We start from the raw sequence: 12,340 nt of genomic DNA, 5'->3' as shown, positions 1-12,340 counted from the left end.
GGGCCCCGCGGGCCTTCCGGAGGCACAGGGACAGCCCCAGCACAGGGCAAGGGCACGAGTGAGTGGGGAAAGTACTTCCGCCGGCATGGGAAGTGCTGATACTGGAAGAGCGCCTGTTTCATACAAGACAAAGATAACTAATCGGGGATAGAAAACTTCCAAAGTTTTGCTGCTGGTTTTTTAATCCATCTTTCCCTTGCTGCCAAGACAGACCAACCCGCCTGCCTGTCTTCGTTTTGGCAGTCACCGACGTCAGCACCTGAATCTGCTCTCTCTTTGTATTTGACTTTGTGTTGTGTCAGTAGCTGCACACTTTTAGTTCTGCCAAATGATGGAATATTTTTTTACCCTGAATCAAACTTCATTTTGATAGCAGTTAGAAAACCAAAATGTAGAAAAGGAGTACTTTAGGATCGGTAAACATTCGTGAGATGATTAAATGTTGCCTAGAACTGTAGTATTCAGATTTCAGCATACAATGATAGGGGTATTAGTCGTTTTAACAAAGAGTGCCGGATGTGGAGCCGCTGTGCTCTTTAAATCCCTGATGTTCCTGCCACACTTAAATACAGAAAGTAGTTTCTTAGAGCCATGGAATGGCTGGGGTGGGAAGGACCAGTCCACCTTCCTGCTCAAGCAGGGACACCCACAAGTTGCTCAGGGCTTCGCCCAGTTGGGTTTTGAGTATCTCCAAGGATGGAAATTCACAACAAATCTGTGCAATGTGTGCCACTGTTTGACCACCAGCACAGTAATCATTTTTTATCATTGGCTCGGATTTTGCTTTCTGATGTTTAGGCAGAACTTCTTTTATTTCAGATTTTTCTCATGTCTTATACCTGCACAGGATTAGAAAACACTTCATATGTACTTAGTATCATCTTTATAGATCATATTAATAATTTGATTTTCTGACAGGTTTAGTGTGTTGGGGGGGTGGGTTTGTGTGGTAGTTTGATTTTGGGTTGGTTTTTTTCTTTGGTAGAGTAAGTTCTTCATGTGGTTATTTTTTCAGAAGGTTTTGTCAGAATGGCACTGATAAAAGTCTGAGGATTAACCATACTTAAATATTCCAGATGAGAACGAAGATTTCCGGAAGCTTGCAGAAACAGAAATTGCTTCCTGTGAAGAAGAGATAGCTGAACTGAAACAACAGGTTAGATACCTTTATAAAGCCCCTGTTTGCTTGCCATTCTTAAATTAACAAAGCCAGACTGTCTTCTTGGGGGTGTTGGAACTAGGTGATATTTAAGGCCCCTTCGAACCCAAACCATTCTATGAGTCTTGCCAAGATGTATGTGATAAATTCCTCTTCTCCTCCCCTCTGTGCTAGTTATACTGCTCAAATAGTGTCTGTTAGATATGGAAAATGAAAAAATCAGGTGCTATAAAGACATCCTGTAAGCAAGTGCCTATTTGTACCTGAAAACTTTTCAATCAAAGTATCTTTTTAAGTAGGTGCTATAGTTTGTCTTGTCTGGGTGTACCTTTATGGATGTCAAGCTCTTTAGCCCTTGGAAATGTTAAGCTTACATAGTATCACTCACCAATGGTTTTGAAAAAATTTAATACTATGTAACTACTTTAGGCTGCTACTTTATATCAATTTTACAGAGTAGGTATGTTATTTAACAGAAAAAAAAAGATCATTATGTAAACAGACTGTTTTAACTTAATACTACTGTTGAAGTAAAAACTGCTATAGTCACATTGTTTATTCCTCAGACAAGAGTACAACAGTCACCTTATAAATATTTTTTGTAAGTATTTATGATTCTGCCAAAAGAAGTCATCGTCTGTGGAAAGAACCATCACCTAATGCTAGTAAAAGACGAGGATATGAAAGCATTTGCAAATCATCCAGAGTTTTGATCCAGCAAGCAAAATTTTGATACAGTTTTTTCGGTTTTGATGTATCTTTCTTCTGCAGATCAGGCTTTTCTTTTTAAAATAAATAAAATAATAATACATTTGAGTTGTTCTTGAAGGACTGTGCTCCTGAACATCCATACCTTCTTAGCTCTGCAGTTGAGATGGAATTAAAGAGAAATCTGATTAGAAAGAAGATATTCAGTTGTCTTGCAAGAGCAGGCATGTGTCCTGTGGTTTATCCTCACAGTGCTCCTGATGGATTAAAAACTTCTGTGAAGTTCTATGGCTCTCGAGAGAGAGGCCTGTGTAGCTCCTGTGACTGTGAACAGACACAGGGAGCCTTCCTGCAATGGAGCATCACCCTTACACACCTCTGCCTGGTTGAAGCCTGTCCTCAGGGCAGGAGAGCACAGCCTAGATCAGTTACAGACTTGTCTGGTGTTTTATACTGTTTCAGGTGTGGATAGCAGTGCCAGAGAGGAGTCTTAGCTGGGTGCTTTTGTGTTCACAGATAGCGTTGCTTTTGATTCCTTCAGAAGAAACAGATGAGAGTGATCTTGTCTTGGAAGTAACTGCCGGAGTTGGAGGGCAGGAAGCCATGCTGTTCACCTCGGAGATATTTGATATGTATCAACGATATGCTGCTTATAAAAAGTGGAAATTTGAAGTATTAGAGTACTTTCCCAGTGAAATAGGTCAGTAATGAAAATACTGTAACTCCTTAATTCAAGTTGAAACACTCGTTCATATGACATAATCTTCCTAAGGAAACTAATTTGCACTATCTTAATTTTAGAAGTGGAATATTGTTTGAATGTCTGAGTACAGTTTTCCTCAGCTTCTGTGTTTGGGAATGAAACCATTTCCAAAATACTATTAAAATACTAAAGTGCTACAAAGAAAACTTGTCTTTCAATAATTTCATTTCTACATTTTCAAACTATTGAAAGACAAGCGCTTGGCAGAAGGAAATTTAGAAAGTGATGCAGATATGTTGGTTTAGCTTTTTTTTTTTTTTAGAGATAAAGATTACGTAAACTTTGCTTGACTACACTGTTCTTCTTAGTTACCTAATGTTTTAGTGTCTACAGATTAGTTTGGTGAAAGATAGAAGATCTGTCTATTATTGTGGCTCTATTAGCAGAAAGGAATCAGTTTTATTAAAGTAATTCTTGGAGTTTAATCTAAAACATCTTAAATTTATATGTAATATTATCTCATTTATAAAATAAGGAAATGAGATGTTTGGCTATAGCTCATCTGTAACAGCTGTTAAAATCTTTATTAGAACTTGATTTTAAAAAGTGTTATATATGTAAAATGTTCGAATAACTTTCTTTAGAGTTCTTAGCAAGTATTTTATTTCAAGTTGATGAACATGAACTCAGACTCCCTTCTGGTGTGGCTGCTGATGATTCAATTAATATACTTCTTTTAAAATTTTATGACACTTGAATTCTTTATTTTCTATTACCTAGATTTGTTAATATTAATAAATTTCTTGTATGGTCAAGAGGTCCTTTGCTAAGTAAACTGTTTTTACAGTTTGAGTGGAGGCAGGGATGAGAAACTTCGTGTTACAGTGCATCTTGTTGCTGAAAGAGCAGTCGTGTCCATCCCTATTCATGACCAGGCAAATACTTTGTGAGGAGCTGAACCAGTTCAGCCTTCAAAGCCAGCAGAAATCTGTTTACTTACTTTTTTTAAAGTAAACGGAATGAACATTGTACAGGTTAGATTTCTGTAAACAGAAAAGAGGAAATGTCTGAGTCTTCTTTTTTTCACATACTAGGGGGAGAGGAGAGTTGCCCTTTCCATTAAGGCAAGACTTGGATCAGGTAAACCCCAGCAGTCACATGCACTTCACCTACAGAGCACAGTTTCAGTCAGCTTAAGCAAGGCCTGGCTTACCTTCTAGCCAGCTGTATGTTTCTTCTTTCTCAGCTCTAGCAGTTTTGAGGCCACCATGCTAACTGGATTAGTCCCCTGATTTGGCTTAAAAGCCCTGTTCTGGGATAGCTGTAAGTCAGGTCTGACTCAGCTTACAGTCCCGTGATTAGAAGAAAAAGGGAGTTGGGCTTGGCTACCCTTTTGGTAAAAGCTCAGTCCTTGGACAAGGAGCCCACATCCTCAGAGATATTCTCATTAATGCCTTAAATGGGAAACTGAAGTAATATATTAACCTAGTATATATCCATCCATATTTTCTCTTTGAAAGGGCTAGGTTTTTTTAATGCCTATATGTTTAAATATGTATATTTAAAATCTGTTTTGCTGAGGGCTTGTCTGTGTTCCAAAATTAACATTTAGGATGTAAAGCTTAGGAAAAATAAAGGCAGCCCTAGCTTTTGTCAGCCTCATGCAGTGTATTTTTTGATTTTGCATAATCACATATTATTGAAACAGATGCTGGAAATAAATTGGGAGGTAGGGGCTCTATATGTGACACGGCCAATGAAATGGATGTTTGAACCCTCGGGTTCAAAGTGTCTGTGCTGCACTGAGTAAGAGTGGGGCTAAGGATGCTGGTTACAGTAGGCAGTTACATCCTACCCATGTTCCATTTTTATTGGTTGCATGAGCAAAAGCAAAGTCCTATCTTGAAAGGTCAAACTGCTTTATTTCAGAGAACTCCTGAATTTGAAATCTGGAGGTGAGCATGTGTGAACAAGGTGAATGTTAAATAAAGCTGCAATAAAAAATCAGTTATAGTCAACTCTTAGATGACTTTATTGACCTACCCCAAGGGATGCCACTGTGTAAAAATAGCATGTTGAAGATTCAGAACACATGTTAAAGCACAAACTCACATGTCATTATTTATCCACTGCTTCTCACCCTGTAGTGTCAGGCAGAGACACAGGTGTGGGACTTTTCCCCAATATGGGTATAAGATCCCACGTAAAAAATTAGTGCAAACTTATACCCTTGTTCTGAGTAAATCAGATTTCAGGATAGAGTGGGACATTTTATATGAAAGGGGCAAACACAGTTATCAAGAGCTAACTATATTTGACAGGCCTACAACATGTCCACCAGGGTAAAAAAAAAAATCATCAAGATTTCATTAGATTTAGCTGCAGTTCATAATAAACCTGTGTTGGTAATAGTCAGTTTGAAGCAGTATGATCTAAAATACCTGTCATTTGAACCAGTTTCTTGGTCATCATATGCTAAGCACTACAGGCATACACATCACTACAAACTTTAAAAGCAGAAGGACAAAAATGATGTGAAAGAGAAAGCCAAACTGCCTCTTCCTATCTTTCACAAACATGACTGTAATACAAAATATATTTTAGTAAAGTTGTGAGTGAACATTACATTTCTGTAGAATAAAAACATTTGTGAACCTTGTCCATGGAGGAAAAAAACCTGGCCTGTGTTCTGGCTGATGACTTTTTCCTGTTCTGCAGGGCATTTTCAGATTTCATGTTGTCTTTATTTTCCTTTTTTAAAAAGCTGCTGTCTTGTCCGTATGGCTGAGTTCCTTAGTCTGAGAGATAGCCTTAACCAGTATTTCTGAGAAGTATGTGCCTCTTCTTTTCCTCAGCTCTGGTTTCTTATTGCAAGACTTGAAAAACAATACTTTTTCAAGGCCACTTGTGTCTTCTTCAGTCATTCCCTTGGCACACCATCCACTGTGCAGAGAATGGGATCTGGGAATTGGGCTGCATTAAAAAAAAAAATGGGTGAAAAATTATATTCATTTAAAGTGCCATCACTTCTCTGATCCTTCAATACACTGCACTCCAGTAAGCAAGGAAGAGCAAGAATGTCATAAACTAGTAGAGCAACAAACTCTATCCCGAAGTCATGATTGCTTTGGCTTTGACTTCCAAGTTCCAAACTGTTCAATGCTTGTAGGATGTTGCTGCCAAGTGTTTTGCTGGAGGTATTGGTAAGAGGTGCAGGAGCTGGTGTTCTGTTCACTCAAGGAAAGCAAAAGAGTAAAACTAAATTAAAAGGCAAATGTGACACGAGTAGATGCATAGAGGAAAATGGATAATAAGAAGAGTACGAAAAGTACTCAGTTATACAGAGCTGGGGTATTTTTCCCATTGAGTGATAAGGTTCTAAACTAACAATAAAAAAAAAACTATGTTTCTGAAAGTGCCTTTCAAAATTTGATCTTTATGTGGACTAACTACTGGTATTAGAGTTCTATTGTGTTTTATGATTTTATGTGTACATGTATGTACATTGTTCATAGACAAATTTTTTACATATATAAAAAATTAAATTGGACTCTATATAAAATAATTGGACAGTCCTTTCCTTTTTGAGATAGAATGTGAGCAAATGGCTTTAGGATTGTCCTTGCATTTTTGGTGTAATTTTGCCCAAAAATGATGAATGGTAAATTCATCATTTTAAAAAACAAATGCCAGTGATGTGTAAATACACTGTTTGAAGTATAACAGCATAGTACCAACAGTTCTTCTTAAAGGTTTTGCAACTGTTTCTCTTCTGTGTTTAAGGTGGCCTAAGACATGCAGTAGCCAGTATAGCAGGTGCTGAGGCTTACAAATACATGAAGTTTGAAGGAGGAGTGCATCGAGTTCAGCGGGTACCAAAGACTGAAAAACAAGGACGCATTCACACCAGCACAATGACTGTTGCTATATTACCCCAACCTACTGAGGTAACATTTATCTTTTAGTATAACAGACATTACCAGGAGCAGTGTTTGATACCAAGTGTTTTCTGCCTCTTTTGTTATTCTCACTAAATGACTATTTTAATCTTAAATTTAAAGTAGGTCATATTTGTTTATTATTTTTATCACAGGGATGAAATAAAGAATTTCTGTCTTTTCTCATGATGCTAATTTCAAGAAAGTCACCGACAGTTTACTTGACTATGACTTGAAAATTCACTGTGACTGTCTTGTGTGTTTTGTGGAAAACTACATTTTCTGCAAAGTAACAAAAGACTGAATCATTTTACCAGGCTCATAGATTACTTCTTTTAGCACTTCGTCTTTCCCATTTTTGTAGTGGCCTCACTTGCCTGTTCTAAAGTGTATGGGTAATAATTCAATCTTGCTATATTTGCTTGATTAAAACCAATAGACTAAGAATTAAAGCTTTGTTTTGATCTTAGTTTCATGTTAACCCTAGCAGGTTGTCAGAGATGTCACTCACTCCTGTACTTCCTTGAAATTGTCTTGCTCCTTCCTCACAGAGACTTTTGCTCCACCACAGAGCCAGAAAAGGGAATATCTTCTATTTTATTTAAAAACCATCTGATCAAGCTCAAATACTGGTTAACTCCTCTAGAAGAGGGTGCAGATCTCTCATAAGAGGGAGAAATTAGTGCTATGGGATGGTTATGCATTAAGTTATTATTTGGCTGATTTCTGGGGTTGCATCGTGATGCATTCCAATCTGATTACCAAGATTTGTTTATGTGAACTACAACTCATAAACATTCAGAGGTTTGCTCTTGCATGAATGTGCCTTCTAAAGTAAACTGACTGTGCATATTTGATACCTGTCTAGAAAGAACACAATAAAATACTTTTTTTCTTTTTTTCTCTCTCCCATGACAGATGAGGCTGCAAATTAGTCCAAAAGATCTACGGATAGAAACAAAGCGAGCTAGTGGAGCTGGAGGCCAGCACGTCAATACCACAGATAGTGCTGTACGGATAGTTCACATTCCAACAGGTTCTACTTCATTTTTTCTGTTGTACAAGATCTACATTCCAAAACTGTTGTCAGGATTTCCTTTGAAACAACGGCTTTATTTTCAAACCTGGGCAACAGTAGAGCAGAGGTTTTATGTAGTTTTCATGTCTATTCATACTACTTTAAATGCACCATCTTGTGCCCAGTCCAATTTTTAACAGTGAAGACTACTGGCTTCAGTAGGTAAGCTATCCATTTTGCTATTAAACATGACACTCTAAAAGCATCCAGATCAGTTTCTATCAAAAAGTTATATTTAAGTTTTCAAATAATGAAAATGACACTGAAAAATGGAGTAAGTTGAAATCTAATGATTTGCATTTTCTTGACTAGTCTCCAAAAGAGAGATTGCACTATTTCTATATTAAGACATTACTTTTTAATTGCAGAGTCTACTCAGGATGACAGCTCCCATTTGTCTGCTGGCTCCTTTCCCGTAGATGACACACATAATTAGGAGGCCCATCCCTCTGGCTCAGGTTAGGAAACATAGCAGGGATAAGATACACCCTCAAACACTACCTGATTTTAGCTGTCCTATGGGGGCTTTTTATTGCCATTCCCAAGCCTTTTACTTCCCTTTGAGCAATCCACAACAGCCTTCTTGACTTTCGTTGCATTTTAACTTTTCCTCTTCTCTACTACAAACATTGCTCAGGCTTTACAGCCTCAGGGTAATCCCAAGTGCTTTTTATCTTCATGTATCCACATTTTTGCCACCCGTTTCTTTGTATTTGTTTAAAACATTAATCCATTCAGCACTTTTTGCACCACCTTAGTAAAGCAGAAGGTAAGCAGTGGAGAGGATAAAATTCTGTTGACTATATGGTGACAAGAAGTTACTCTGGATTAAAAACGTTTTGGATTGCCTGCATGTTTGGATAAAAACACAACAAACTAAAGCCAGCAAGACCTTAGTTTTTGCTGAAGGCAGTTATTAGGGTGTCTTAGAGAAATCTTAAAGTGTATTGCATTTTTTTTGCAGTTATACATGGTTAATAGGGGAGTTCATACCTCACATTATCTCCTGACTTCTTCCTGTTCCACCTTTCCCTTCTTCATTTCTCTGATCTCTCTTCCCTTAAAACTCTCCTGTTACTACTTCTATTTTTCTCATCCAAAATCTTTTTATAAACCTTCCCCACAATCCAAAATGTTATTAATAAACAAGTCTTTCATAAAGTAATACTATGTAATCTTATAAAATCATCCTCTAATATTACCAGAGCTACTTAATAAATCCAAATAACTACTTAGCTTGTGCTGTATTTCTTCTCCCCGCTCCTTTTTTTGGGCTGTTGGTTTTGTGTGTTTTGGGATGAGAAAGCACACCCTTTTATTTTTTTAAATAAAACAGTGCTGCCTTTTTTATATTCTGATCATATTCTATGCACTCACTATCTCATGTATTTTACTGTTGCTTAAGTCCTACTTTTCCTGGAACTGTGGCCAAAATTTACAAGTATTCAAGGTGTCTTTTATTAGTCAGATCACATCACATATCTTTTATTTCATTATCTATCTGTTGCCCAGGTGAATTAAATTTCCACTGAATTAAATTTCTTGTCTTATGGCTTAAAACACCTGTACAACTCAGCCTACACTTCTCTCCCAAAATGTATTACTACTCATTAATAAACCTGGACTTTTACATTCCCAGTCCAAATGTAACAGCCTAATGTAACATAATAAAAATCTTCCAGAAATTGCAGAACTCTTTTAGTATGTGCTAATCTGAAGTGCTAAATGTCATGATATTTTTGACAGGGATTGTGTCTGAGTGTCAGCAAGAAAGATCCCAAATTAGAAACAAAGAGAAGGCTATGCAAATGCTATGTGCTAAACTATACAACGCCAAACTAGAAGAAGAAACCAAAAAGAGAAACAGTGCTCGAAAGATTCAAGTAAGTTTAATTTAGTTGTGATATAAATCTGTACAAGCATGTGTTTTTAGGGTAACCCCTTTGTTGAACAGCAAGTAGTAAATGGAAATATAGAGTAACAGGAGCCCAGGAAGGACTTACATGAGGCAAAAAAAAGTCATAGAATCATAGAATGGTTTGGGTTGGTAGGGACCTTAAAAATAATCTAGCTTCAACCCTCCTACCATGGGAAGGGATGCCTTCCACTAGGCCACTCTGGAGAGCAAAATTTGTGAACTCCCCAAGCTCTCTAAACAGCAACATTACATTTTACTTCAGCAATAAAGGTCATGTATTAGCCAGACTTAAAATTATGGTGGTATGTAAGTCCTAGAGATCCAGTGAAACAAACTGGATTGCAGCATGAAGAACCAGAATAGAATTAGAAAAAGATGCAGTAAAATTGTTCTTTTACATGTTTGAGAACAATTACTGCAGCTGTTGAAGTGATCTGAGTACTATGTAACTAACAAATTTTGTGTAGTCATGGGAGGAAGAGAAACCTTTTGCTTTATATGCTTCATCAATATTTCATCATTTTTGTAAGATGATGGTGATAAACTGATTCTTCTTCTTCAATAGATTGGGACTAAAGGAAGATCAGAGAAGATCAGAACATACAACTTTCCACAGGACCGGATTACAGACCACAGAATAAGCAGATCAGTGCATCATGTTGAGTCTTTCATGCTAGGGGAAGAAATGCTAGATGAAATGATACAAACTCTGAGAGAGTATGCTGATTATGAATCTCTACTGGAAATTATTTCAGAAAATGAAAAAAAGAATTCCTCCTGAACATTGTTCTTGCTCAGGCCATTACAACAGATGCAGACCTTGGTCTGCAAAGAAGTTTCTCAGAGCACCACCCAGAAAATGGAGCTTCTTTTCAGGTCATGAAAAACATCACAACTTGTTTCCTCATGACTATTAAACAGTTTTCTTACTTGCTGAGTAAAAGACTTTATTATCTTCATATAAGACATTATTGCTGCAGCAGTCCTTTTGAAAAGTAAATTTGACTGCACCAGAAGTAACAGCAGTTAACTTTTTCCACGGAGAAGATACTGATACACCACTCTCAAAAGGTATGCATGCATTAAAAAAGGAGTTATTTCTAGTTCCAGTTTTCATTTAAACTGTAGCTTAACCATCACACATCAGTGTGAAATAGCTTACTTGAGAGAAGAAAAAAAATCCTATTTTGTTTGAGTGATTGGAAAAAAGTGATAAATAAATGACCCCACTCTACCTATCTGCATATTTATTAATCACTTATATGTATCATGGGAGAGGGAGTCAAAGTGTACCTCTGTCATGTTTTCAAGGCCTTCTGGCCCTTATTTATAAATACAAAACAAGTTTAAGAATATCCCTTGTTCCAGAAAAAAAAGCCATGGATGCCAAGCGATGAATCATATGAATTGGTTTTGGAATGAATGTTTGTGTTCCTGAGTCAAAAATGAAAAGAATTGTTACGATATTGTTCACCTGATATTTTAGTATCCACTTGACTTCAGTTTCTCCTTTATGGTTTTGACTGTCCAAGTCATTGATTTTCTGAAGGTTACATGCTATGACTGGCATCTTTGGTTTTGTCTATTTATTTAACAGGGTCTTAAAACATTCGATACCTTTATCAGCTTTGTTTTCTAGTAAACACTGCATGGTAACTATGACTGAGTTCCAAATCTTTTAATTTAAGATGCATACGTTAACTTCAGATGGAGTGTGCACAAGATGAGGCATACATATTTCCTGTTGGTAAGCATGAGACCTAGGTCTGCATTTGCTAGCAGTTTTACAACTCCCAACTGGCCCACAAAACAGTAAAAAGAAACATTGACTCATTTTTTGTGTAAAATAATTAGATACTGATTGGAGCAGAAACTAGGGCTGAAGTCTTCGTTCTTAGTAGATCAGTATTGTAAATAGAGAGTACTTGTGACAGTCCTACTGACTTGACTTTAACCAAGGCCCTCTTACACCAAGTGATAGATGGAGTTTGCTGTTCTTTCTTGCTTCAGCTTCATATTCCTCCAAACAAATAAGGGCCATTGATTGGGCCTATACACTGGACTACTGCATGAAACTTAGATAACTGTTTAGGTCTTTGTCGCCCTAGACCTTCCCTGATGTTCCAGCTTGTAGCCTGTCTGGCCAGATCCTGCCTCCCTATTCTCATCTGGCTCTTGAACAAACACTAAATGTGTTGTTGCCTTGCAAGTGGCCAGGCTCTGATCAGTATGAGAAAAACCAGACATCATGTGGTTCTGGCAGGAAGCCAGAAGTATTCCAAACCCGTCATCTGGCAGTGCTGTACAAAGGGGGACTTCACTGTCCTCCTTGGCCTGTCATGGCAAGCTTTACTGTGTAAAGACTTGAAGTCCTGTGCTTGCTTTGTATGAATTTTAACACAAGGGATTTTGTCTCTGCAAACGCAGCCTCCTTGAGCTGTGAGCAGATTGCCTTTCCAGCAGTGGCAGGGATCCCTGCACTGGTGTCCAGTCAGCCTAGCTCCCAGTAATGCTCCTGCTCACTCTGCAACTGCTGGTAGCGTTGGTCATATAAAATAAATACAATTCTTTTATGGGAAAGAGCCCAAATCCACCGCCAGACTCGAATTACAGAACGGTGAGGTTGGAAGGGACCACCGTGGGTCATCCAGTCCAACCTCCCTGCTTAAGCCTAGTCATCCTAGAGCACATGGCACAGGATTGCATCCAGGCGGTTCTTGAATATCTCCAGTGTAGGAGAGAATCCTCCCCCGGTAGAGGAGCTTTGCACGTTCGGAGCGTGCCAGGGTGATGGGAACATCCCGGGCGCGTCCATTTAAAAAAGCAGATGCAGCTG

At 37.9% G+C, this 12,340-nt stretch overlaps 2 protein-coding genes across 2 annotated transcripts in view; both read left to right on the top strand.

Moving 5' to 3' along the window:
* Positions 1–1,076: 1,076 nt before the first annotated feature.
* On the top strand, positions 1,077–11,166 carry MTRF1L (mitochondrial translational release factor 1 like). The gene is made up of 6 exons (XM_017739623.1): positions 1,077–1,156; positions 2,384–2,567; positions 6,354–6,517; positions 7,427–7,544; positions 9,333–9,469; positions 10,070–11,166. Exons 2-6 carry the CDS (start codon positions 2,471–2,473, stop codon positions 10,283–10,285), a joined length of 732 nt encoding a protein of 243 aa, XP_017595112.1. The 5' UTR covers positions 1,077–1,156; positions 2,384–2,470; the 3' UTR covers positions 10,286–11,166.
* FBXO5 (F-box protein 5) overlaps positions 10,294–12,340 on the top strand; it is an 8,492-nt gene continuing 6,445 nt past the window's right edge. Inside the window, exon 1 of the mRNA XM_008637884.2 lies at positions 10,294–10,575. The gene's annotated coding sequence lies outside the window, so the exon portion shown is untranslated. The remainder of the gene's footprint in view (positions 10,576–12,340) is intronic.

This window comes from Corvus brachyrhynchos, unplaced genomic scaffold, assembly GCF_000691975.1.
Source record: "Corvus brachyrhynchos isolate BGI_N302 unplaced genomic scaffold, ASM69197v1 scaffold14, whole genome shotgun sequence".
NCBI classification, from domain to species: domain Eukaryota; kingdom Metazoa; phylum Chordata; class Aves; order Passeriformes; family Corvidae; genus Corvus; species Corvus brachyrhynchos.
The sequence above is the reverse complement of the archived record's forward strand: the minus strand, read 5'-3'. Positions and strand labels throughout refer to the sequence as shown.

Bases quoted from the DNA above. Each gene is read 5' to 3' on its own strand.
- MTRF1L (XM_017739623.1), top strand. From the start codon at position 2,471: ATGCTGTTCACCTCGGAGATATTTGATATGTATCAACGATATGCTGCT. The intron at 2,568-6,353 runs GTCAGTAATGAA...TCTGTGTTTAAG, and splicing joins GTACTTTCCCAGTGAAATAG to GTGGCCTAAGACATGCAGTA. The intron at 6,518-7,426 runs GTAACATTTATC...CTCCCATGACAG, and splicing joins TATTACCCCAACCTACTGAG to ATGAGGCTGCAAATTAGTCC.